Source organism: Oncorhynchus gorbuscha, linkage group LG26 (genome assembly GCF_021184085.1).
Source record: "Oncorhynchus gorbuscha isolate QuinsamMale2020 ecotype Even-year linkage group LG26, OgorEven_v1.0, whole genome shotgun sequence".
In the NCBI taxonomy this organism is placed as follows: Eukaryota; Metazoa; Chordata; class Actinopteri; order Salmoniformes; family Salmonidae; genus Oncorhynchus; species Oncorhynchus gorbuscha.
Genome location: NC_060198.1, coordinates 18,976,521 through 19,000,622, shown reverse-complemented (window position 1 = coordinate 19,000,622; position 24,102 = coordinate 18,976,521). Strand labels below are relative to the sequence as shown.

General features: G+C 41.0%; 1 protein-coding gene across 6 annotated transcripts; it reads left to right on the top strand.

Annotated features, from left to right (window-relative positions):
- Positions 1 to 290: 290 nt before the first annotated feature.
- LOC124015802 (zinc finger protein 180-like) lies at positions 291 to 23,694 on the top strand. 6 transcript variants are annotated; one of them, XM_046331278.1, is made up of 5 exons: positions 293 to 884; positions 14,300 to 14,839; positions 20,587 to 20,678; positions 21,145 to 21,264; positions 23,634 to 23,694. In XM_046331278.1, exons 1-4 carry the CDS (start codon positions 560 to 562, stop codon positions 21,187 to 21,189), a joined length of 1,002 nt encoding a protein of 333 aa, XP_046187234.1. In that variant the 5' UTR covers positions 293 to 559; the 3' UTR covers positions 21,190 to 21,264; positions 23,634 to 23,694. The 6 variants fall into 6 exon arrangements, with proteins under 6 accessions (XP_046187238.1, XP_046187233.1, XP_046187234.1 ...); XM_046331281.1 differs by having other exon boundaries at positions 294 to 884; positions 14,300 to 14,481; XM_046331282.1 differs by lacking the exon at positions 14,300 to 14,839 and having other exon boundaries at positions 291 to 884.
- The last annotated feature ends 408 nt before the right edge of the window (positions 23,695 to 24,102 follow it).

The window sequence follows — 24,102 nt, the reverse complement described above, 5'->3', positions numbered from 1 at the left end:
TGTTCAATATATACATCTACATGATGTATTGTTACACCATGTAGGAGCAGTATAGACCTACAGTAGCTAGCTACTTATTTAGTATGACTTAATGAAACTGCCTTACATGTGCTGTAGTAAACATTTTTTATTCGCACTAATCAATCAACACTTTCCTGTCTTTGTATGTGTCAATATAATAGTATTATTTAATTTAATTAATTGAAAATAATCTTATGATCCTCAAATGCGTTTCCCCTCCAGTCAGCAGACGGTGATGTGCGTCTTTTAGGCGATGCTGCCAGCGTGACGTATAATCTAGTGGACAGTTCTTCAGAAACAGCTCGTCAACCACCTCCGTAGCTTGCTAGCCAACATAGCCGAAAGATTCAAGCTATTTATACGCTTTCGGTGTATATTAGGTACTGTGTTGTACACACACTTCTGTCGTATCTACTTGTTAACCTATTTAATATAATATTACGTTATTTTGTATTAGTCAGCTATAGTAGCTGGCTGGTTAAGTTAGCACTAGCCTAGTCGCTAATGATAGCTAGCTAGCTAGCTAACATCCCCGAACATGAGCTCCCTAAACTTCTCCCCTCCTGTTAAAGAAGAGGAGGTCTGGTGGACGCAGAAAGAAGCTCTGGGGCTGAACATTGTCGTGAAAGAGGAGAAGGAAGAAGAGGATGTCACCGTAAAAAAAGAAGTGGTGGGCGAGGCTGTTACTGTGAATAAAAAGGAGAACGACGTTACAGTGAAAGAAGAGGAAGACGTGTTCAGAGTGAAAGAGGAGGAGGATGTTACCGTGAAGGAAGAGGATGCTGTTTTTGGAGTGAAAGAGGAAGGAGAGATTACTGTCACATTGAAAGATGAAGAGGAGGAGATATATCTGATTAACACCAGTAAGTATCACCTTAAATTTGTTTTTAACTTTGGAGTTGGCTCGTCAGTACCTCTTCAACGGAGGGCCCCAGGATGATGACTGATATGCCTAGAATCAGACAACGTAGAGAACAAGCTACCCCTTGTTTTCTCCGTTCCGTTTCCAGAAAGTGACTTATTAACATATATATTTGAGAAGGGTCTAATATAAATTACATAGTGGTGGGTCTAATAGAACAGGAGAGAAATGACATAGTGGTGTGTCCAATACGGAAGTAAATGAAACTAAATTTGCCCAAATGAGGAATCGGGGATAATTTGCTTCTTTAAAAAAGAAATGGCTATGCATGGTTTCAAATCACTAGCTTGTAGGCTTATGTCTATTTGGGCAGTGCGTGTGGCAATAGGCTTCGCTGATTATTGAGTTGCGGCTGTCAGTGAAAAGCATCTCAAATATGTGTGAAGATAATGTCTCTTGAATATTATTAAAAATGTTGAGACAAGAAGAAGGGGAGGGTTGTGTGGTGAAGTTATATGCGAGTCTCTCTTCAGAATATCCTTTGCTGGCTTCCACCGATTCTTGCTCCTTCATTGTTTCATTGTGTGAATTGATTGAGTTTATTTGATCAGTTCCCCATTACAAATGTCACCAGTAGTACCGTTACTTCCTGTAATTTGGTTACATTCATTTCTGTTAATGCATGTATTAATTACAGTCATTTACCGTTGTCATTCTCGGGGGGAAACATTGTCTGTTCAAAACCTGCTACACTTGTGAGAAACCAGTTTTGGTTTATTTCAGAACCACCATTTACAAGATTTGTCCATTTTTTTTCTTTGTCTTTTTGTTTGTAGTTCTCCTTGTGTGCAATGAGCATGTCTGGTTTCTCTGTCCTGATAATGTTGAGGGAGCGCCCACCTGAGTATAGAACTACTTGGCCTGCTGTGCTAAAATGTAGGACAGTGTTGTTGTTTTTTTTACATCCAAGTTAAAAATGTCACTCAACCAGATGCATATGAACTACTATATCATGTCTGCATTATAAATAGTCTATCACTAGTTAACTGAAATGCTTACCACTCTTGGCTTTTGGCAAAGGACCAACACAGTCCACCAGAACCCTGATGAAAGGTTTGTCAATAGCAGGAATAGGCTGCAAAGGTGCAACTGGGTCAGCTTGGTTTGGTTTACCTGTCCTCTGGCAAACTAACTTCATTAAACTCTACTTCTGCATGTATCTCAGCAAAAAGAGGAGAGAGGGAAACATCTTCACTCTGTTCATCAATCTGCTGCTTCCTAGAAACATCTTTACTCTTTTCATCACTCTTCTGCTTTCTAGAAACATCTTTAATCTGTTCAGCAATCAGCTGCTTCCTAGACATCCAAGTGTCAACTGTAGGGATCCTCTCTTCATTCAGAGGTTCTAAAAACTCTCACCTTTGGGGTTTTCGAAGGAGCGGTAAACTCAGGAGGTTTACCTAAATCAGGATCACCCATAAACGTCTCGGACAGATTGACCATGGTGGGATCGCTGACATCCTCAACACTAGACTTGCTCCCGGCCAATTTCTTAGACCGAGCATGTGTAACGGCACATGCTGGGAATACTGTAGGGTACTTTTCTGATAAACCATCAGGTTCCTCAATTCTGGGTTCCTTACAAACGACAGGATTTGGCACAACCTTCCCTCCAGCCAAATAATTTTCCAATTTGAACGAGACTCCCTTCACCAGTAGGCTAAGCCTCACTCCAACGACAACGGAATGAGAAATGTTTTAAGGTTATACCATGGACCATTTTGAACCAACAAAAAGAAATGCAAATTATTTTATGTCAAAAATGTATTAGGCCATACTGCTGTAACCCATAGTAACAAATTGGATAACATTCACAATATGGAACAACAGTAACCATAGTAACTAGAGGTCGACCGATTATGATTTTTCAATACCGATACCGATTATTGGCGGGCCAAAAAAAACCAATACCGATTAATTGGCCTTTTTTTTTTTGCATGTTTTATTTAATTTATTTGTAATAATGACAATTACAACAATACTGAATTAACGCTTATTTTAACTTAATATAATACGTAAATCAAATCAATTTAGCCTCAAATAAATAATGAAACGGGTTCCATTTCATTTAAATAATGCAAAAACAAAGTATTGGAGAAGAAAGTAAAAGTGCAATATGTGCCATGTAAGAAAGCTAACATTTAAGTTTCTTGCTCAGAACATGAGAACATATGAAAGCTGGTGGTTCCTTTTAACCTCTTGTCGCACAGATCCCTTTAGCGGGATCATTTTCATCGACATCCTGTGAATTGCAGAGCGCCAAATTCAAATGAAATTACTAAAAATATTTAATTTTCATGAAATCACAAGTGCAATACACCAAAACACCACTTAACATGTTGTTAATCCAGGCGGCGTGTCAGATTTAAAAAAGGCTTTACGGTGAAAGCAAACCATGCGATTATTTGAGGACAGCTCTCAGCAGAGAGCCAGCAGCAAAGTAGATCAGAAAAAGTCAGAAAAGCAATAAAATTAATCGCTTAACTTTGATTATCTTTGTATGTTTGCACACACGAGACTCCCAGTTACACAATAAATGTTTGTTTTGTTCGATGAAGGTTTTTGGATATTAAGAGAATCTTTATTTGGTTGGCGCGTTTTGCTCAGTAATCCACAGGCTCGTGCAGTCACGACGGGCAGACGAAAATTCCAAATAGTATCCGGAAAGTTCGTAGAAACATGTGAAACGTTTTTATAATCAACCCTCGGGCCTTTTCAATAGAAGAGAGAAAGAAAAGGTCTCGCTCCCGGCGCACACGCATGCACAAATCTGAGGACATCTGGCTATCCACTGATGCTATGTGATCATTCTCGCTCATTTTTCGGAATAAAAGCCTGAAACTGTGTCTAAAGACGGTTCACACCTTGTGGAAGCCATAGGGAAAGGAATCTGGTTGATGTCCCTTTAAATGGAGGATAGGCTTGCAATGGAAAAGAGTAGTTTCAGAAAAACAGCACTTCCTGAGTGGATTTTCCTCAGGGTTTCGCCTGCAATATCAGTTATTTTATACTCACAGACAATATTTTGACAGTTTGGGACTTTAGAGTGTTTTCTATCCTAATCTGCCAATTATATGCATATTCTAGCTTCTGGGCCTGAGAAATAGGCAGTTTACTTTAGGCACGTTTGGCACGTTTTTCATCCAAACATCAAAATACTGCCCCCTGGCCTAAAGAGGTTCCTTTTAACATGAGTCTTCAATATTCCCATGTAAAACGTTTTAGGTTGTAGTTATTATAGGAATTATAGGACTATTTCTCTCTATACGATTTGTATTTCATATACCTTTTGACTATTGGATGTTCTTATAGGCACTTTGGTATTGCCAGTGTAACAGTATAGCTTCCGTCCCTATCCTTGCCCCTACCTGGGCTTGAACCAGGAACACATCGACAGCAGCCACCCTCGAAGCAGCGTTACCCATCACTCCACAAAATCCGCGGCACTTGCAGAGCAAAGTCTCAGAGCGAGTGATGTTTGAAACACTATTAGCGTGCACCCCGCTAACTAGCTAGCCATTTCACATCGGTTACACCAGCCTAATCTCGAGAGTTGACGGGCTTGAAGTCATAAACAGCTCAATGCTTGAAGTTGCTGGTGAGCTGCTTGCGAAACGCACGAAAGTGCTGTTTGAATGAATGCTTACGAGCCTGCTGTTGCCTACCACCGCTCAGTCAGACTGCTCTATCAAATCATAGACTTAATTATAATAAACACACAGAAACACGAGCCTTTGGTCATTAATATGGTAAAATCCGGAAACTATCACGTTTATTCTTTCAGTGAAATACGGAACCGTTCCGTATTTTATCTAACGGGTGGCATCCCTAAGTCTAAATATTCCTGTTACATTGCACAACCTTCAATGTTATGTCATAATTACGTAAAATTCTGGCAAATTAGTTCGCAATGAGACAGGCTGCCGAAACTGTTGCATATACCCTGACTCTGCGTGCAAAGAACATTTCACCTGGTTAATATTACCTGCTAACCTGGAATTATTTTAGCTAAATATGCAGGTTTAAAAATATATACTTCTGTGTATTGATTTTAAGAAAAGCATTGAAGTTTATGGTTAGGTACACGTTGGAGCAACGGCACGAAAAAGCAACAACTTTTTTGCGAATGCGCACCTCATCCTGTTACTAGCCTGTTCAACCTCTCTTTCATGTCGTCTGAGATTCCCAGAGATTGGAAAGCAGCTGCGGTCATCCCCCTCTTCAAAGGGGGACACACTCTTGACCCAAACTGCTACAGACCTATATCTATCCTACCCTGCCTTTCTAAGGTCTTCGAAAGCCAAGTCAACAAACAGATTACCGACCATTTCAAATCCCACCATACCTTCTCCGCTATGCAATCTGGTTTCAGAGCTGGTCATGGTTGCACCTCAGCCACGCTCAAGGTCCTAAACAATATCTTAACCGCCATCGATAAGAAACAGCACTGTGCAGCCGTATTCATTGATGTGGCCAATACTTTTGACTCTGTCATTCACCAAATCCTCTTCAGCAGACTCGACAGCCTTGGTTTCTCAAATGATTGCCTCGTCTGGTTCACCAACTACTTCTCTGATAGAGTTCAGTGTTTCAAATCGGAGGATCTGTTGTCCGGGCCTCTGGCAGTCTCTATGGGGTTGCCACAGGGTTAAATTCTGGACCGACTCTCTTCTCTGTATACATCAATGATGTCGCTCTTACTGCTGGTGAGTCTCTGATCCACCTCTACGCAGAAGACGCTGTCATGACGTTGGCCTGGGGGATAGGTTTATGACAGTCATAAATACCTCTTCCCCCATTTCCCTTCTTTAACCTACTGAGGTTACATTTTTTTAAAACCTTGGTTAACATAGAGATTCTGGGAACATCAGTATGTGGGGGGAAATTAACTATATTCTGGTAATCCGAACAGTTGAATATATGCGGTGGCACTTCATGAATATGATGTCATCTGAGACATTCTCACCAATGATAAGATTACAAACTCTACAGTGGAAAGTGAAGTGGAAACAGAAATGATACCTCCTGGCCGTTGAGTTAGTGACCGCAGCTGCAAACGCAGGTTAGGAAGGAACAGACAGAGTATCCCATCTACCACACAACGACATTACTACAACTTATCCAAGTGACCACCAGAGACATTCTTCAGAGGACTTGGTTTGGCAACACGGCCTTCCATCTACCACCAACCTACTGAAGCGCAGCTCAGAGTAAATATTTATTGCATTTTCCTTTTCCAAATGGGTGGTAATTTAGAATTCATAAGATACTGTATTTACGATAGCACAGCTTCACCTTGGTTCCTGTCTTCCCGCTCTTGGTTCCTGTCTTCCCACTCAACCCAGCCCCTTTTCCTTTGTGTAACAAGCTGTCATATCTGTTCCGCCCGCGAGGGACGTTTTTCTATGACGTAAAGAATTATCCAGGTATAATTCATTCTTTGTGTATGTGAATTCTGTGTGATTAATTAGGTATTTAGTAAATAAATAAGTCAACCCAATTTTGTATTGCTGATTCAAATTGTTTGCCAGGGTTCTTGCAGAAAACCAAGAATTGACAACTTTCAGATTATGAGACTGAAGTAAGATGATGATTGATATTGACTGCTATTGATGTAAAATATTACTAGATCTTTAAGAGTTTATTCGGAAGATAACAGCTCTATAAATATTATTTTGTGGTGCCCGACTCTAGTTAATTACATTTACATGATTAGCTCAATCAGGTGATATTAATTACGGATAAATTATTTTATAGAATAGCATGTTTTAGCAATTAATCCGGCATAGCCAAAGACACGACAACACCATTCTGTATACTTCTGGCCCTTCTTTGGACACTGTATTAACAACCCTCCAGGCGAGCTTCAATGCCATAAAACTCTCCTTCCGTGGCCTCCAATTGCTCTTAAATACAAGTAAAACTAAATGCATGCTCTTCAACCGATCGCTGCCTGCACCTGCCCGCCTGTCCAACATCACTACTCTGGACTGCTCTGACTTAGAATATGTGGACAACTACAAATACCTAGGTGTCTGGTTAGACTGTAAACTCTCCTTCCAGACTCACATCAAACATCTCCAATCCAAAGTTACATCTAGAATGAACTTCCTATTTCGCAACAAAGCATCCTTAACTCATGCTGCCAAACATGCCCTTGTAAAACTGACCATCCTATCAATCCTCAACTTCAGCAATGTCATTTACAAAAAGAAAAGATAGTCCCACTAAGTGCAAACCAGGTGGGATGGCGTATCGCTTCAGAATGCTGTGGTAGACAGACAGGTGTGTGCCTTTCCAAATCATGTCCAATAAATTAGATGCAGTCTTTCACAGTGCCATCCGTTTTGTCACCAAAGCCCCATATACTTACCCACCACTGCGACCTGTACACTCTCGTTGGCTGGCCCTCGAGAGCTGGCCCTCAATTCTTCCTTTGGCCACCTCTCCTTCCAGTTCTCTGCTGCCAATGACTGGAACGAACTACAAACATCTCTGAAACTGGAAACACTTATCTCCCTCACTAGCTTTAAGTACCAGCTGTCAGAGCAGCTCACAGATTACTGCACCTGTACATAGCCCATCTATAATTTACAATTACATGAAGTTGATGCAAAGAGTCAATATTTGCAGTGTTGACGCTTCTTTTTCAAGACCTCTGCAATCCGCCCTGACATGCTGTCAATTAACTTCTGGGCCACATCTGATGGCAGCCCATTCTTGCATAATCAATGCTTGGAGTTTGTCAGAATTTGTGGGTTTTTGTTTGTCCACCCTCCTCTTGAGGATTGACCACAAGTTCACAATGACCATCCTATCAATCCTCAACTTCAGCAATGTCATTTACAAAAAGAAAAGATAGTCCCACTAAGTGCAAACCAGGTGGGATGGCGTATCGCTTCAGAATGCTGTGGTAGACAGACAGGTGTGTGCCTTTCCAAATCATGTCCAATAAATTAGATGCAGTCTTTCACAGTGCCATCCGTTTTGTCACCAAAGCCCCATATACTACCCACCACTGCGACCTGTACACTCTCGTTGGCTGGCCCTCGAGCTGGCCCTCAATTCTTCCTTTGGCCACCTCTCCTTCCAGTTCTCTGCTGCCAATGACTGGAACGAACTACAAACATCTCTGAAACTGGAAACACTTATCTCCCTCACTAGCTTTAAGTACCAGCTGTCAGAGCAGCTCACAGATTACTGCACCTGTACATAGCCCATCTATAATTTACAATTACATGAAGTTGATGCAAAGAGTCAATATTTGCAGTGTTGACGCTTCTTTTTCAAGACCTCTGCAATCCGCCCTGACATGCTGTCAATTAACTTCTGGGCCACATCTGATGGCAGCCCATTCTTGCATAATCAATGCTTGGAGTTTGTCAGAATTTGTGGGTTTTTGTTTGTCCACCCTCCTCTTGAGGATTGACCACAAGTTCACAATGGGATTAAGGTCTGGGGAGTTTCCTGGCCATGGACCCAAAATATCGATGTTTTGTTCCCCGAGCCACTTGGTTATCACTTTTGGCTTATGGCAAGGTGCTCCATCATGCTTGAAAAGGCATTGTTCATCACCAACCTGTTCCTCGAGGTTGGGAGAAGTTGCTCTCAGAGGATGTGTTGGTAATATTCTTTATTCATGGCTGTGTTCTTAGGCAAAATTGTGAGTGAGCCCACTCCCTTGGCTGAGAAGCAACCCCACACATGAATGGTCTCAGGATGCTTTACGGTTGGCATGACACAGGATTGATGGTAAGCGCTCACCTTGTTTTCTCCGGACAAGCTTTTTTCCTGATGCCCGAAACAATCGGAAAGGGGATTCATCAGAGAAAATGACTTTACCCCAGTCCTCAGCAGTCCAATCTCTGTACCTTTTGCAGTATATCAGTCTGTCCCTGATGTTTTTCCTGGAGAGAAGTGGCTTCTTTGCTGCCCTAATTGACACCAGGCCATCCTCCAAAAGTCTTCGCCTCACTGTGTGTGTAGATGCACTCACACCTGCCTGCTGCCATTCCTGAGCAAGCTCTGTACTGGTGGTGCTCCGATCCCGCAGCTGAATCAATTTTAGGAGACTGTCCTGGTGCTGGCTGGACTTTCTTTGGCGCCCTGAAGCCTTCACAACAGTTGAACCGCTCTCCTTGAAGTTTTTGATGATCCGATAAATGGTTTATTTAGGTGCAATCTTACCGGCAACAATATCCTTGCCTGTGAAGCCCTTTTTGTGCAAAGCAATGATGGCGGCACGTGTTTCCTCGCAGGTAACCATGGATTACAGAGGAAGAACAATGATTCCAAGCACCACCCTCCTTTTGAAGCTTCCAGTCTGTTATTCGAACTCAGTCAGCATGACAGAGTGATCTCCAGCCTTGTCCTCGTCAACACGCACACCTGTGTTAACGAGAGAATCACTGACATGATGTCAGCTGGTCCTTTTGTGGCAGGGCTGAAACAAAGTGGAAATGTTTTTGGGGGATTCAGTTTGCAATTAATTGCAATTCATCTGATCACTCTTCATAACATTCTGGAGTATATGCAAATTTCCATCATACAAATGGAGGCAGCAGACTGAAAATTAATATTTGTGTCATTCTCAACTTTTTGCCACAACTGTACACACAATACCTCATAATGAAAAATGTAAAGTGGGTTTGTAGAAAACATGTCACATTTATTAAAGAAAAAACAGATACCTTATTTACATAAGTATTCAGACCATTTGCTATGAGACTTGAAATTGATCTCAGGTGCATACTGTTTCCATTGATCATCGTTGAGATGTTTCTACAACTTGTTTGGAGTCCACCTGTGGTAAATTAAATTGATTGGACATGATTTGGAAAGGCACACACCTGTCTGTCTACCACAGCATTCTGAAGCGATACGCCATCCCACCTGGTTTGCACTTAGTGGGACTATCTTTTCTTTTCAACAGGACAATGACCCCACACACCTCCGGGCTGTGTAAGGGCTATTTGACCAAAAAGGAGAGTGATGGAGTGCTGCATTAGATGACCCGGCCTCCACAATCACCCGACCTCAACCCAATTGAGATGGTTTGGACCGCAGAGTGAAGGAAAAGCAGCCAACAAGTGCTCAGCATATGGTGAAGCTGTTTGAGACACTGCCAAGAGTGTGCAAAGCTGTCATCAAGGCAAAGGGTGGCTACTTTGAATAATCTAAAATATATTTGGATTTGTTTACCACTTTTTTTGGTTACTACATGATTCCCTGTGTGTTATTTCATAGTTTTGATGTCTTCACTATTATTCTACAATGTAGAAAATAGTAAAAAATAAAGAAAAACCCATGAATGACTAGGTGTCCAAACTTTTGACTGGTACTGTATATCTCATGAATGTTTTTACATTCAGTTACATGAAGACACTTTCTTACCACTTCTTCCATAGTCAAACATGTAAGGAAAGCTTTTTTTAATCAAAAGGGATGCTGTCAAAAATATATTGAATTCAAATGGATTTACCCAGCCTACAAAGCACTACAGCCACTCTGTAATGACCAGTTCTGCTCTTTTATTGAGGGATCTAGTCTAGATTAAACCTCATAGGAAGATCTTTTTATCATGTGGAGGTTTCATTCAGGTCTCTGTTTAACGAGATACGCTGTCTTTGGCAGGAGAGAGACCAGACTCTCACTCTGACAGCGGGAAGAGTCCTTCAAGGGGAACCAGACCCAGAGACGCCCAAACCAGTGAGACAATACCACTGCTCCCACTGTGAAAATAGTTTTTGCTGGTTAAGGAACCTAAAACTGCATGAGAGGACACACACAGGAGAAAAGCCATTCCAATGTTCCCATTGTGAAAAAAGTTTTACTCAGACAGGGCATCTAAAAGAGCATGCACACAGGAGAAAAGCCTTAGCACTGCTCCCAGTGTAAAAATACTTTTACCTTGTTAGGGAGCCTGAAGGAGCATGAGAGAATGCACAGAGGAGAAACATTTTCTATGTTCCCAGTGTGGAAAGAGTTTTATCTGGTTAAGGAGCCTGAAGGACAGTGTGGAAGGACATTTTTCCAGTCAGAGAACCTGAAATCACATGAGAGAATAAAGGCGCTGTATTCTGACTTCTTTTTGATTGAGAATTTGTGTTTTTGTTTATGCCACATGAAATCACATTGTTTATGATTATACCTGTCTATTTAAGGTCCCACAGTTAACAATGCATGTCAGAGCAAATACCAAGCAATGAGGTCAAAGAAATTGTCCGTAGAGCTCAGAGACAGGATTGTGTCGAGGCACAGATCTGGGGAAGGGTACCAAAAATGTCTGTAGCATTGGAGGTCGCCAAGAACAGAATAGCCACCATCATTCTTTAATGGAAGTAGTTTGGAACCACCAAGACTCTTCCTAGAGCTGGCCGCCTGGCCAAACTGAGCAAATGGGGGAGAAGGGCCTTCATCATAGAACCCAATGGTCACTCTGATAGAGCTCCAGAGCTCATCTGTGGAGATGGTTGTCCTTCTGGAAGGTTCTTCCATCTCTGCAGCACTCCACCAATCAGGCCTTTTATGTATCAATGATTAAAACCTCTTAAGGATACACCCCTTTTTTCAAAAACCTGTTTTTGGTTTGTCATTATGGGTTATTTTGTGTCATTTGATGAGGAGGGAAAACATTTCAATTTTAGAATAAGACTGTAACGTAACAAAATGTGGAAAAGGTGAAGGGTTCTGAAAACTTTCCGAATAAACTGTATACCGCTGGCAGAGTTTTCTACTGCTGGCTGAGGTTTCTACCGCTGGTAGTTTTGTACACAGTCACGTGATGCGTGGTATAGAAAAATCTAATTTTAGGAGAGTACATGGGAGGCACTATACTGTCTCTGCAGGTGTCTATCTGGTCAAACCACTGAAACAGGAGCCCCTCCACCCTCTGGTAGGATGGATCATGTCTACAGAGAAACCTAGATTCAAATACTTAGATTTTTTGTGTATTGGGTAAATGTTGTGAAATTGTATGCTATTAATTGTTAGATATTACTGCACTGTCGGAGCTGGGGAAACAAGCATTTCTTTACCCCCTCAAAAACATCTGCTAAACGCATGTACGTGATTTGATTTTGATTAGAAATAAACAGCCCATTTATCAAAGGTGCTTTTGCCTGGGGTCAAAATGACTCCAAAGGATTTGAATTTGTTAAAAGTCCATTTTGATACAAAAACACCAAACCATGATTTAGATTTAATAAGAACCAGTTGATTGACAAAGTCATGAAAAATTGGAAGAATCGAATGAACCACATTTTGGCTATGATAAAAGATATACCTCTGGGGTGAAAATGGTCCATGTTAGAAGTATGGTTCAATGGAAATATGTAGTGGGTGTAAAGTTTGTTTTAAATTATCACTCATTACAAATGACTCAATCAAGACATGCTTCTCTTTGAATGACTTAATATAATCAACTTTTATGAAATAAATTAAAAATAAACTTTTTGTTCCTCAACTGTGTTGCCCACTCCAGTCAGCAGATGGCGATGTCCGTCTTTTAGGTTCAGGCGATGCTGCCAGTGTGACAATTTTGTTCCTGGTGTCCTTTGACAGCTCTTTGGTCTTGGCCATAGTGGAGTTTGGAGTGTGACTGTTTGGTGTTGTGGACAGGTGTCTTTTATACTGATAACAAGTTCAAACAGGTGCCATTAATACTGGTAACGAGTAGAGGACAGAGGAGCCTCTTAAAGAATAAGTTACAGGTCTGTGAGAGCCAGAAATCTTGCTTGTTTGTAGGTGAACAAATACTTATTTTCCACCATAATTTGCAAATAAATTCATAAAAAATCCTACAATGTGAAAGCCAACACCTCCTTTGGCCTCCTTTCCTTCCAGTTCTCTGCTGCCAATGTCTGGAACGAATTGCAAAAATCACTGAAGTTGGAGACTTATATCTCCCTCACTAATTTTAAGCATCAGCTATCTGAGCAGCTTACCGATCGCTGTAGCTGTACACAGCCCATCTGTAAATAGCCCATCCAACTACCTACCCCATGTTTTTATTTACTTTTTTTGCTCTTTTGAACACCAGTATTTCTACTTGCACATAATCATCTGCACATATATCTCTCCAGTGTTAATTTGCTAAATTGTAATTACTTCGCTACTATGGCCCATTTATTGCCTTTCCTCCTTACTCCATTTGCACACACTGTATATAGTTTTTTATATTGTGTTATTGACTGTTCATTTGTTTATCCCAAGTGTAACTCTGTGTTGTTTTTGTCGCTTTGCTTTATCTTGGCCAGGTCACAGTTGTAAATGAGAACTTATTCTCAACTGGCCTACCTGGTTAAATAAGGGTGAAATATAAATAAAATAAACAAATATCGTAACTTTATTGACAACACCCAAATGGATACTGTCATTAATGCGGGTCTTCAATAATTACACATAATTCTTAATACTTTAACTATTTTGTTAGTCACATGTTCAACTATCATCAGCTGATCCAATAAATCATTTTCTGAATGACAGTCAAATGACAAACATCACGACATGCAACAACAACAAAAGTGCTTCTTCATTCATTACTCTGGTAAAGACAGTTATGCCGTGCTCCACGTTGGATCCAACATCCCTACTTTGGTCATAATGTGTACAGAACTGTTCCTTGATGGATAGGCTATTATACAACACACAGAGCTATTTTCCTATATTTGTTGTTAGGTGAAGTTATGGGCCAATTTGGCAAACCGTGTTCAAACCGTCATTGTCAGGCTGATGAAAAAGCCAAAGAGCATTTTACTGGTTGAAGTGTTTTTTTTAAGTACAAAGAGGTTTTTTGCGATGATGTACACAAACATTATATTAAGCAGGACATTCAAACGAGCCTTACAATTATAATCCAAAGTAGTGTGAAATGCACTCATAAGCAACCTGGAAATGGAGGTTTCTCCCCTGAGTTTTCCCCCGTTCACATTCAGAATATATTGAAAAACTAAAATCTTTGCTCACCATTTTTGCTCCAGGCAGATATACTACATCCATAACTATCGGTTTCCTCATTAGCATGGAGTTTCTACAAACAAATTGCATGTGCATCGCCCTCATGCCACAATTCTTTGCAAACACAGAATGGACCTATATTGGAGACCAAAAGTCAACAACATGAATAACTTATTTCTAGTCTACAATCTTAGATGTTACTACTAATGTGAAAACAAGACAAAATATGACTATTCTTGCTAATTTTAAGACAAATGTCAAATAATCAGTACATTTATTAGACAATTCATTAGTCAATTGTTGTACAACATCATGGCTACGCTATTGGCATGACCTTTTACAGTGGATTTCTGCTGTTGTGGGCCTTTAACCATCTGGCTGACTTTGTTGTTCACACAGGAGAGAGACGGGACTACCATGGGCCCTCTGGGGAGCCTCAACAACCTCATGATGCTGACAAGGCAGAGAAGAGTCTCTCCACATTAGAACACCTCAAGAAACACCTGGAGAGATCCACAGGGAAGAGATCTCACCGCTGCTTTGACTGTGGGAAGAGTTACTCAAGATCAAGTTCACTAAAGGTACACCAGAGAATTCACACAAGTGATAAATCTCACTGCTGCTCTCACTGTGGGAAGAGTTTTACTCGGTCATCCAGCCTGATATCACACCAGAGAACACACACAGGAGAGAAACCTTATAGCTGTGCTCAATGTTTGAAGAGTTTTGTTTCATCTGGTGGCCTGACAGCACACCAGAGAACACACACAGGAGAGAGACCTTTTAGCTGTAATCAATGTGGGAAGAGTTTTACTCAGCTAAGCAGCCTGATATACCACCAGAGAACACACACAGGAGAGAAACCTTATAGCTGTGCTCAATGTGGGAAGAGTTTTACTACCTCTAGCAAGCGGACAAGACACCAAAGAACACACACAGGTGAGAAACCTTATAGCTGTAACCAATGTGGGAAGAGTTTTGCTTCATCTAGAGTTCTGACTGTACACAAGAGAACACACACAGGAGAGAAATATTTTAGCTGTAATCAATGTGGGAAGAGTTTTGTTTCTTCTGGCAGCCTGACAGCACACCAGAGAACACACACAGGAGAGAAACCTTATAGCTGTGCTCAATGTGGGAAGAGTTTTACTAAGTCTAGCAATCTGACACGACACCAGAGAACACACACAGGAGAGAAACTTTGTAGCTGTAATCAATGTGGGAAGAGATACTCTGATAAAAGATATCTGATTAATCATCAGAAAATACATGAAGGAGCTGTTTCATGATATCAATGAATTAATGTCACAATGTAGAATGTTTTAACATTGTAGTAGTATTATTTTAATAATGTCACAATGTTGAAACCATAACGTTTGCTCCCTGTTCAATTGATTTCAGCATGTTATGAATATTAGCCTTTTAACAAAAATAGTTGTTATGCTGTTTACTATGTTGGTGTCCAACTTGAATAAAAATGCAACACTATAAAATGTAGCGATCTGTTTTCTACAAATTGTCTTCTAACCAGGGATGTACACATTATTCCCAGATTCCGTGTGGTTTTTGAGCTGTTAGTTTTAACAGGACGTTCAATCTCATCTCCCTCCTCTCGCACAATTGATTTCAACATGATATCGTTGAGTGATGAAAATAAGTGTTACGTTCCTTTGTTTAGCGAGCCCTACATTTAAATGCATCTCTCCAAAATATAGCTGACTGTCTTCTGCAGGTTGTCCTCTAACCAGTGAGGTGAAAGATATCTCCCATTTCAATGTGTTCTTTTAGTTGTGTTCGTTTCCACATCACGTACAACCTGATTTCCCCCCTAATTGATATGAGTGATTTATTGCTACTTGTCAAAACAACAGCGTTTCTGGTGCTTGTACAGTTTATAAGGAGCTTGTTATAAAATACAAGTAATATGATTATTGTGGCAGATGTTTGTGTAAATAGCACATTTTATGTTTAGGCTTTCAATTTGTCCCAAACTGTTTCTGAATATTGGTTATTGATTTGGACACGTTAAAACTGTGTTTTGACATTGGGGCTCCACCAAGCAAAATGTCATTGAAACTCTGCCCAACGTTAATATTTGTTTGGTTGTTGTTTAAAATGTGTATTTTCGGGTCATTTTTTAAATTACTTTAAAACAACGCAATTTCAACGTACTTTCAATAGCCGAGTGGTTAGAGCGTTGGACTAGTAACCGAAAGGATCGAATCCCCGAGCTGACAAGGTAAAAATATGTTGTTCTGCCCCTAAACAGGGCAGTTAACCCGCTGTTCCTGGGCCGTCATTGTCGATAATAATTTGTTCTTAATTAACTGACTTGCCTAGTTAAATAAAAAGTGGACGAGAGTTCTAGAAGCAAGTGAGTTTTCAGATTCTATAAAGAAAAATGTGAAAAAAATAATACTATTGCATATTAATATTTAGAAATACCAGTTTTTAATTGTTGACAGCCAGTAGACGCCATGTTTGTATTGGTGAAGGTGAAGCATTGTAGTTGTTTATCATGTGAAATGGAAGTTGTTTTCTGTTGGTGGTGAGCAACCTCGTCCATCAAAAATGTAGGATATATTTGTTGTAGAGGTCGACCGATTAATCGGAATAGCCGATTAATTAGGGCCGATTTCAAGTTTCCATAACAATCGGAAATCAAATATTTTTGTCCGATTTAAAAAAAATATATAAATGTTGTTTTTTATACCTTAATTTAACTAGGCAAGTCAGTTAAGAACACATTCTTATTTTCAATGACGACCTAGGAACGGTGGGTTATCTGCCTCGTTCAGGGGTAGAACGACAGATTTTCACCTTGTCAGCTCGGGGGATCCAACTTGCAACCTTACAGTTAACTAGTCCAACGCAATAACGACCTGCCTCCCTCTCGTTGTGCTCCATAAGCCTGCCTGTTACGCGAATGCAGTAAGCCAAGGTAAGTTGCTAGCTACCATTAAACTTATCTTATAAAAAACAATTAATCATAATCACTTAACTACACATGGTTGATGATATCTAAGTATCTGACTGCGTGGTGGTAGGCAGAAGCAGGTGCGTAAACATTCATTCAAACAGCACTTTTGTGCATTTTGCCAGCGGCTCTTCGTTGTGCGTGAAGCATTGCGCTGTTTATGACTTCAAGCCTATCAACTCCCGAGATGAGGCTGGTGTAACCGAAGTGAAATTAATAGCTAGTTAGCGTGCGCAAATAGCGTTTCAAACGTCACTCGCTCTGAGCCTTGGGGTGGTTGTTTCCCTTGCTCTGCATGGGTAACGCTGCTTCGGTGGTGGCTGTTGTCGTTGTGTTGCTGGTTCGAGCCCAGGGAGGGTCGAGGAGAGGGACGGAAGCTTTACTGTTACACTGTCAATACTAAAGTGCCTATAAGAACATCCAATAGTCAAAGGTTAATGAAATACAAATGATATAGAGGGAAATAGTGCTATAATTCCTATAATAATTACAACCTAAAACTTCTTACCTGGGAATATTGAAGACTCATGTTGAAAGGAACCTCCAGCTTTCATATGTTCTGAGCAAGGAACTTAAACATTAGCTTTTTTTACGTGGCACATATTGCACTTTTACTTTCTTCTCCAACACTTTGTTTTTGCATTATTTACTTGAGGCTAAATTGATTTTATTGATGTATTATATCAGGTTAAAATAAGTGTTCATTCAGTATTGATGTAATTGTCATTATTACAAATAAATAAATAAAAAAATTGTCCGATTAATCGGTCTCTGCTTTTTTGGTCCTCCAATAATCGGTATCGGCGTTGAAATATCATAATCGGTCGACCTCTAATTTGTTGTCTTAAAGGGGAAGGTGTTACGGGCTTTGGTTTTTCCATTTATGTTTTGAGGTTGGACTTTAGGACGCACTGATTGGAGTCACCTCGTTAGTCAGTATGTGTTACACTTGAGCTGGCTTGTCCATCTCGTTAGTGGGAAGGTGTTTCACCTGAGCTGGTCCAGGTTCTATTTAAGAGTGTCTGGCCCAGTGCTCCAGTTGTCTTGATAGATGTGGAGGGTCAACACCTTTAGTTGCTCTACCTTTTTGGTTTGCTTCCTGTCTTTAAGTTTGGTGTGGGTTTTTCTTTTGTTTGCCTCTTCTTGGGCAGATTTAGTGGGTGTCTTAGGTCCCAGTTGTTGTTACTAGTCAATTTTCAGTGGACACCCTCAGTGTCTTTCAGAACCCCTCCTAAAAAACTAGCTTATATTTTGGGTTGGATATTGCATCCGATTAATATTTGAATCAATGGAATTTCCATAGGGTGCTCATTATTCTTCTGTTTGTTGTGTACTAAATATATATTTTTTCCTGTGAAGCCATTGTGTTGCATCCATGTCTGAAATGTGCTTTATAAATAAAGCTTGATTTGATTTCAACAACAAAATGTTCTTTTTTTATTTCACCTTCATTTAACCAGGTAGGCCATTTGAGAACAAGTTCTCATTTACAACTGCGACCTGGCCAAGATAAAGCAAAGCAGTGCGACAAAACAACAGTTACACATGGAATAAACAAAAGTACCATCAATAACACAACAGAAAAATATATATACAGTGTGTGTAAATGGAGTAAGGAGGTAAAGGCAATAAATAGGCCATAGTGGTGAAATAATTACAATTTAGCAATTAAACACTGGAGTGATAGATGTGCAAGGAGAGATACTGGGGTTCAAAGGAGCAAAAATAAATAACAATACGGGGATGAGGTAGATGGGTGTGGCTATTTACAGATGGGCAATGATCAGCTGTCAGAGCAGCTTACTGATGTTTAAAGTTAGTGATGGAGATGTATATATGAACCCAATGACTGACCAATCGAAAGACTCTTGGTCCCTCTGAGTATGAAAATCAGTATCAATCCCATGTCAAAGGATAAACCAGATCAATCCCACTTTTCCAGCCTGCTAAAGGCATGGTGGAGTGGTAAACAGCCCACAGCTCTGCTTATGTCATGTTCTGTGGCCTTGCTGTTCCATTTCTTGACTGCCCCTGCAACACAGAAATAAACGCATTCAGTCATATTATATAAAACACTCAAAGTAATGGATATGGAGCGTCTATGGCCTCAGTTACACCCGATCATCCGATCACTCCAAACTGCATTAGGTTCAGATCTACCAGGATTGGCCTTGGACACAGTCAGGCCACTGAATGTGAATGAGTAGGGAAAAGTACATTTTACACAAATTAACTTCATAATGTCAAAGAACAAATGTGTGTCTGAGGGAAAATTAACGTTCATACAGCCAGAAGGGTGAGAAATTATACCAATATCAGTAGACAATTTGCACTAATGTAAATAAACATAGATGATGGAACATATTACCTTTTGCTGACGCAATTAACTGCCAAGGGGACATAAGTATTTACCATCTAAACCATGTGACCTCTCACCTCTGGCTGTAGAAGTGTTCTTCCTAACCAGTCCCTCAACGCAGTGGATTATGGTCATTGTAGTTAATTACAACGTTTTATGCGCTAAACTATGTAGAATATTGGCCTGTTGGAAACTACAACTCCCTACTACATCACACATTTCAGTCTAGATCTGATTTATCTCTAGAGAAACTACAACTCCCTACAACATCACACAGTTCAGGCTGGGTCTGATTTATCTCTGTGCAATGTTGTGAGGGAAAATCTATGTTAAAGACTTAGTAGAAGTCGCGATCTGATTACCTACAAGTACAAACAGTTAGGTTTTAAATTTACAAAATTAAAATGACAAATTTACATTTGAAATGTTTTCTTTACTCAAGTATTACAATTGTTTTTTTTAGGGGTGTAGGGTGGAAGCTGTCTCCGCGTAAGAAAGAATTTGTGTCCATCTGCTTCCTGTATAGGTCTGTGCTAAAGCCACCCCCTCCCTTTTAATAAAATGTCCAGATAACTTGTTTCATGCGCATCAAAGGTGAGGGTGAATTTCAGATGTTTACTGCTTGTATTGATGAAGGAGTGGAATCGATGAAGTTCCTCTGCTGTCCCCTGGAATAGAAGGAACACGTCATCAATGAAGACGTTTTCAGAGCCTGATGAGGTGCTAGAATGGATTGTTAGGGCTGACAATCATGTTCTTCTCTAACAACCCCACATACAGATTGGCATAATTAGATGCTATTTTTTAAACTACAATCTGTATGTGGGGTTGCGCTCAGGCGGGTCCCCGCCTCTTGGCGCTTATGTTGATAGATGTAACTTGCTTGTGAAGAACATTCAGGCTCTCATGCTCCATACCGTTATCTAACAAAAGACCGCTTGTTCTCGCAACACCACGCTCTGAATGTCTTGTCTGTGTTTCTTTTACACCTGCTATAAAAAAAGAGACAGAATAATGCACAATGGTCAATGCTATCTGGAATCCTTGGGACATCCCTACCCTAAACCCTAACCGTAGCCATTTTAAAAGTCAACTTCAATGGGCTAGGAACGTCCCAAGGATGTATCTCTACCTGAAAATACATGATCTAAGTGATAGATAGTTGGCATTCAGCAGTCATAGAGCCTTATTTCCTTTAATGAACTACTAAAATTTGTAAGTCGCTCTGGATAAGAGCGTCTGCTAAATGACTTAAATGTAATGTAAAATAATGACTTTGTCAGACAGCATAGACAGCAGCTCTAAACTTTATTGAGTGACTGATCCATTCATCCTTCCATCTCTCCTTAGCCTTCCTCTCCTCTGAAGACCCAGTGAGGGTGGAGCTCAGTCAGAGAGCTGTTGAGGGACTGGTTAGGAAGAACACTTCTCCAGCCAGAGAGGTGAGAGGTCACACATGGTTTAGATGGTAAATATTTATGTCCCCTTAGCGGTTCATCACGTCTGCAAAATGGAATATGTTCCATCATCTATGTTTATTTACATTAGTACAAATTGTCCACTGATGTGGGCGTAGTTTCTCACCCCTATCAGCTGTATGAAAGTTAATTTCCCCTCAGGCACACACATTTGTTCTTTGTTATTATGAAGGTCATTTTTGTCTGTTTCTCCCCCCCCCACTAATTCACCCCATCTCTTTACATTGCTTATGCATATTCGGTGGCCTGACTGCGTCCAGACTATGTCAAATGCCCATCTTGGTAGATCTGAACCTAATGCAGCTTGGAGTGATCAGATGGCAGAAGTCACATTTAAGTGCCATGTGTCACTGAGACCATAGATGCTCCATATCCATTACTTTGAGTGTTGTATATAATATGACCAAATGTGTTTCTTTCTGTGTTGCAGGGGCAGTCAAGAAATGGAATGACAAGGCCACAGAACATGACATAAGCAGAGCTGTGGGAGACCACCTCAAGCCCGGTGGTGGTTACCACTCCATCACGCCTTCAGCAGGCTTGAAAAGTGGTATTGATACTGTTTTTCATACTAAGATGGACCAAGAGTCTGTTGATTGGTCAGTCACTGGGTTCATTTGTTGAAATCAAATCAAGCTTAATTTATACAGCTCTTTTCAGACATGGATGCAACACAATGGCTTCACAGGAAAAAAACTAATAAATAAATAGAAAAAATAAATATTTAGTACACAACAGAAGACTAACAGCTGAAAAACTAATGAGCACTAAGGAAATGCCATTGATTCAAATAATAATTGGATGCAATATCCAACCCAAAATACAAGCTTGTTTTTTAGGAGGGGCTCTGAAAGACACTATGGGGGTGCCCACTGAAAGTTGACAAGTGACAACAACTGGGACATAAAAGACACCCACCATGAGACCCACTAAATCTGCCCAAGAAGAGGCAAACAAAAGAAAAAACCCACACCAAACTTAAAGACAGGAAGCAAACCAAAAAGGTAGAGCAACTAAAGGTGTTGACTCTCCACATCTATCAAGACTACTGGAGCACTGGGCCAGACACTCTTAAATAGAACCTGGACCAGCTCAGGTGAAACACCTTCCCACTAATGAGATGGACAAGCCAGCACAGGTATTTTGGGTTGGATATTGCATCCAATTATTATTTTAATCAATGGCATTTCCTTAGAGTGCATACTGACTAACGAGGTGGCACCAATCAGTACGTGCTGACGAGCTAACGTCCAACCTCAAAACATAAATGGAAAAACCAAAACCTGTAACACCTTCCCTCTTAAGACAACAAATATATTGTATATTTTTGTTGGACAAGTGTGCTTACCACCAACAGAAAACAACTTCCATTTCACATTATAATCAACTACAATGCTTCACCTTCTAAATGATAAACATGGTGTCTACTGGCTCTCAAGAATTAAAAACAAGAAAAAAAACATTTATTACCCACTAGAAAACTCTCATCTTCCTAAAACTCACCAGCTTCTAGAACTCTCATCCCCTTGGAAGGAGCCCAAACAAAACTCATCTCCAATATGGAAAAACGTGCAGTCAAAATAAATTGTAATCCTGATATTATAAAAGCAAGGTAACAATGTCAATGAAATTGTACCCAAAAATTGTCAGTTGGCTGCATAAATAATTATGATTACTGAATGTTACATGAATTGTAAACATGAAAATCAAAACCAAATGTTGAAGGACCAATTGAAGGACCTCGGCGTTACTCTGGACCCTGATCTCTCTTTTGAAGAACACATCAAGACCATTTCGAGGATAGCTTTTTTCCATCTACGTAACATTGCAAAAATCAGAAACTTTCTGTCCAAAAATGATGCAGAAAAATTAATCCATGCTTTTGTCACTTCTAGGTTAGACTACTGCAATGCTCTATTTTCCGGCTACCCGGATAAAGCACTAAATAAACTTAAGTTAGTGCTAAATACGGCTGCTAGAATCCTGACTAGAACCAAAAAATTTGATCATATTACTCCAGTGCTAGCCTCTCTACACTGGCTTCCTGTCAAAGCAAGGGCTGATTTCAAGGTTTTACTGCTAACCTACAAAGCATTACATGGGCTTGCTCCTACCTACCTCTCTGATTTGGTCCTGCCGTACATACCTATACGTACGCTACGGTCACAAGACGCAGGCCTCCTAATTGTCCCTAGAATTTCTAAGCAAACAGCTGGAGGCAGGGCTTTCTCCTATAGAGCTCCATTTTTATGGAACGGTCTGCCTACCCATGTCAGAGACGCAAACTCGGTCTCAACCTTTAAGTCTTTACTGAAGACTCATCTCTTCAGTGGGTCATATGATTGAGTGTAGTCTGGCCCAGGAGTGGGAAGGTGAACGGAAAGGCTCTGGAGCAACGAACCGCCCTTGCTGTCTCTGCCTGGCCGGTTCCCCTTTTTCCACTGGGATTCTCTGCCTCTAGCCCTGTCACGGGGCTGAGTCACTGGCTTGCTGGGGCTCTCTCGTGCCGTCCCTGGGGGGGGTGCGTCACCTGGGTGGGTTGATTCACTGTTGTGGTCGGCCTGTCTTGGGTTGTACCGTGTCGGAGATCTTTGTGGGCTATACTCGGCCTTGTCTCAGGATGGTAAGTTGGTGGTTGAAGATTTCCCTCTAGTGGTGTGGGGGCTGTGCTTTGGCAAAGTGGGTGGGGTTATATCCTTCCTGTTTGGCCCTGTCCGGGGTGTCCTCGGATGGGGCCACAGTGTCTCCTGACCCCTCCTGTCTCAGCCTCCAGTATTTATGCTGCAGTAGTTTATGTGTCGGGGGCTAGGGTCAGTTTGTTTATCTGGAGTACTTCTCCTGTCCTATTCGGTGTCCTGTGTAAATCTAAGTGTGCGTTCTCTAATTCTCTCCTTCTCTCTTTCTTTCTCTCTCTCGGAGGACCTGAGCCCTAGAACCATGCCCCAGGACTACCTGACATGATGACTCCTTGCTGTCCCCAGTCCACCTGGCCATGCTGCTGCTCCAGTTTCAACTGGCCTGGGCCCTAGGACCATGTCCCAGGACTACCTGACATGAGGACTCCTTGCTGTCCCCAGTCCACCTGGCCATGCTCCTGCTCCAGTTTCAACTGTTCTGCCTTACTATTATTCAACCATGCTGGTCATTTATGAACATTTGAACATCTTGGCCACGTTCTGTTATAATCTCCACCCGGCACAGCCGGAAGAGGACTGGCCACCCCACATATGCTCTCTCTAATTCTCTCTTTCTTTCTCTCTCTCGGAGGACCTGAGCCCTAGGACCGTGCCCCAGGACTACCTGACATGATGGCTCCTTGCTGTCCCCAGTCCACCTGACTGTGCTGCTGCTCCAGTTTCAACTGTTCTGCCTTATTATTTGACCATGC

Excerpts from the sequence above, each read along its gene's own strand:
- LOC124015802 (XM_046331277.1), top strand. The coding sequence starts at position 560 with ATGAGCTCCCTAAACTTCTCCCCTCCTGTTAAAGAAGAGGAGGTCTGG. Across the intron at positions 885-14,299 it reads GATATATCTGATTAACACCA|GAGAGAGACGGGACTACCAT; the intron begins GTAAGTATCACC and ends TTGTTCACACAG.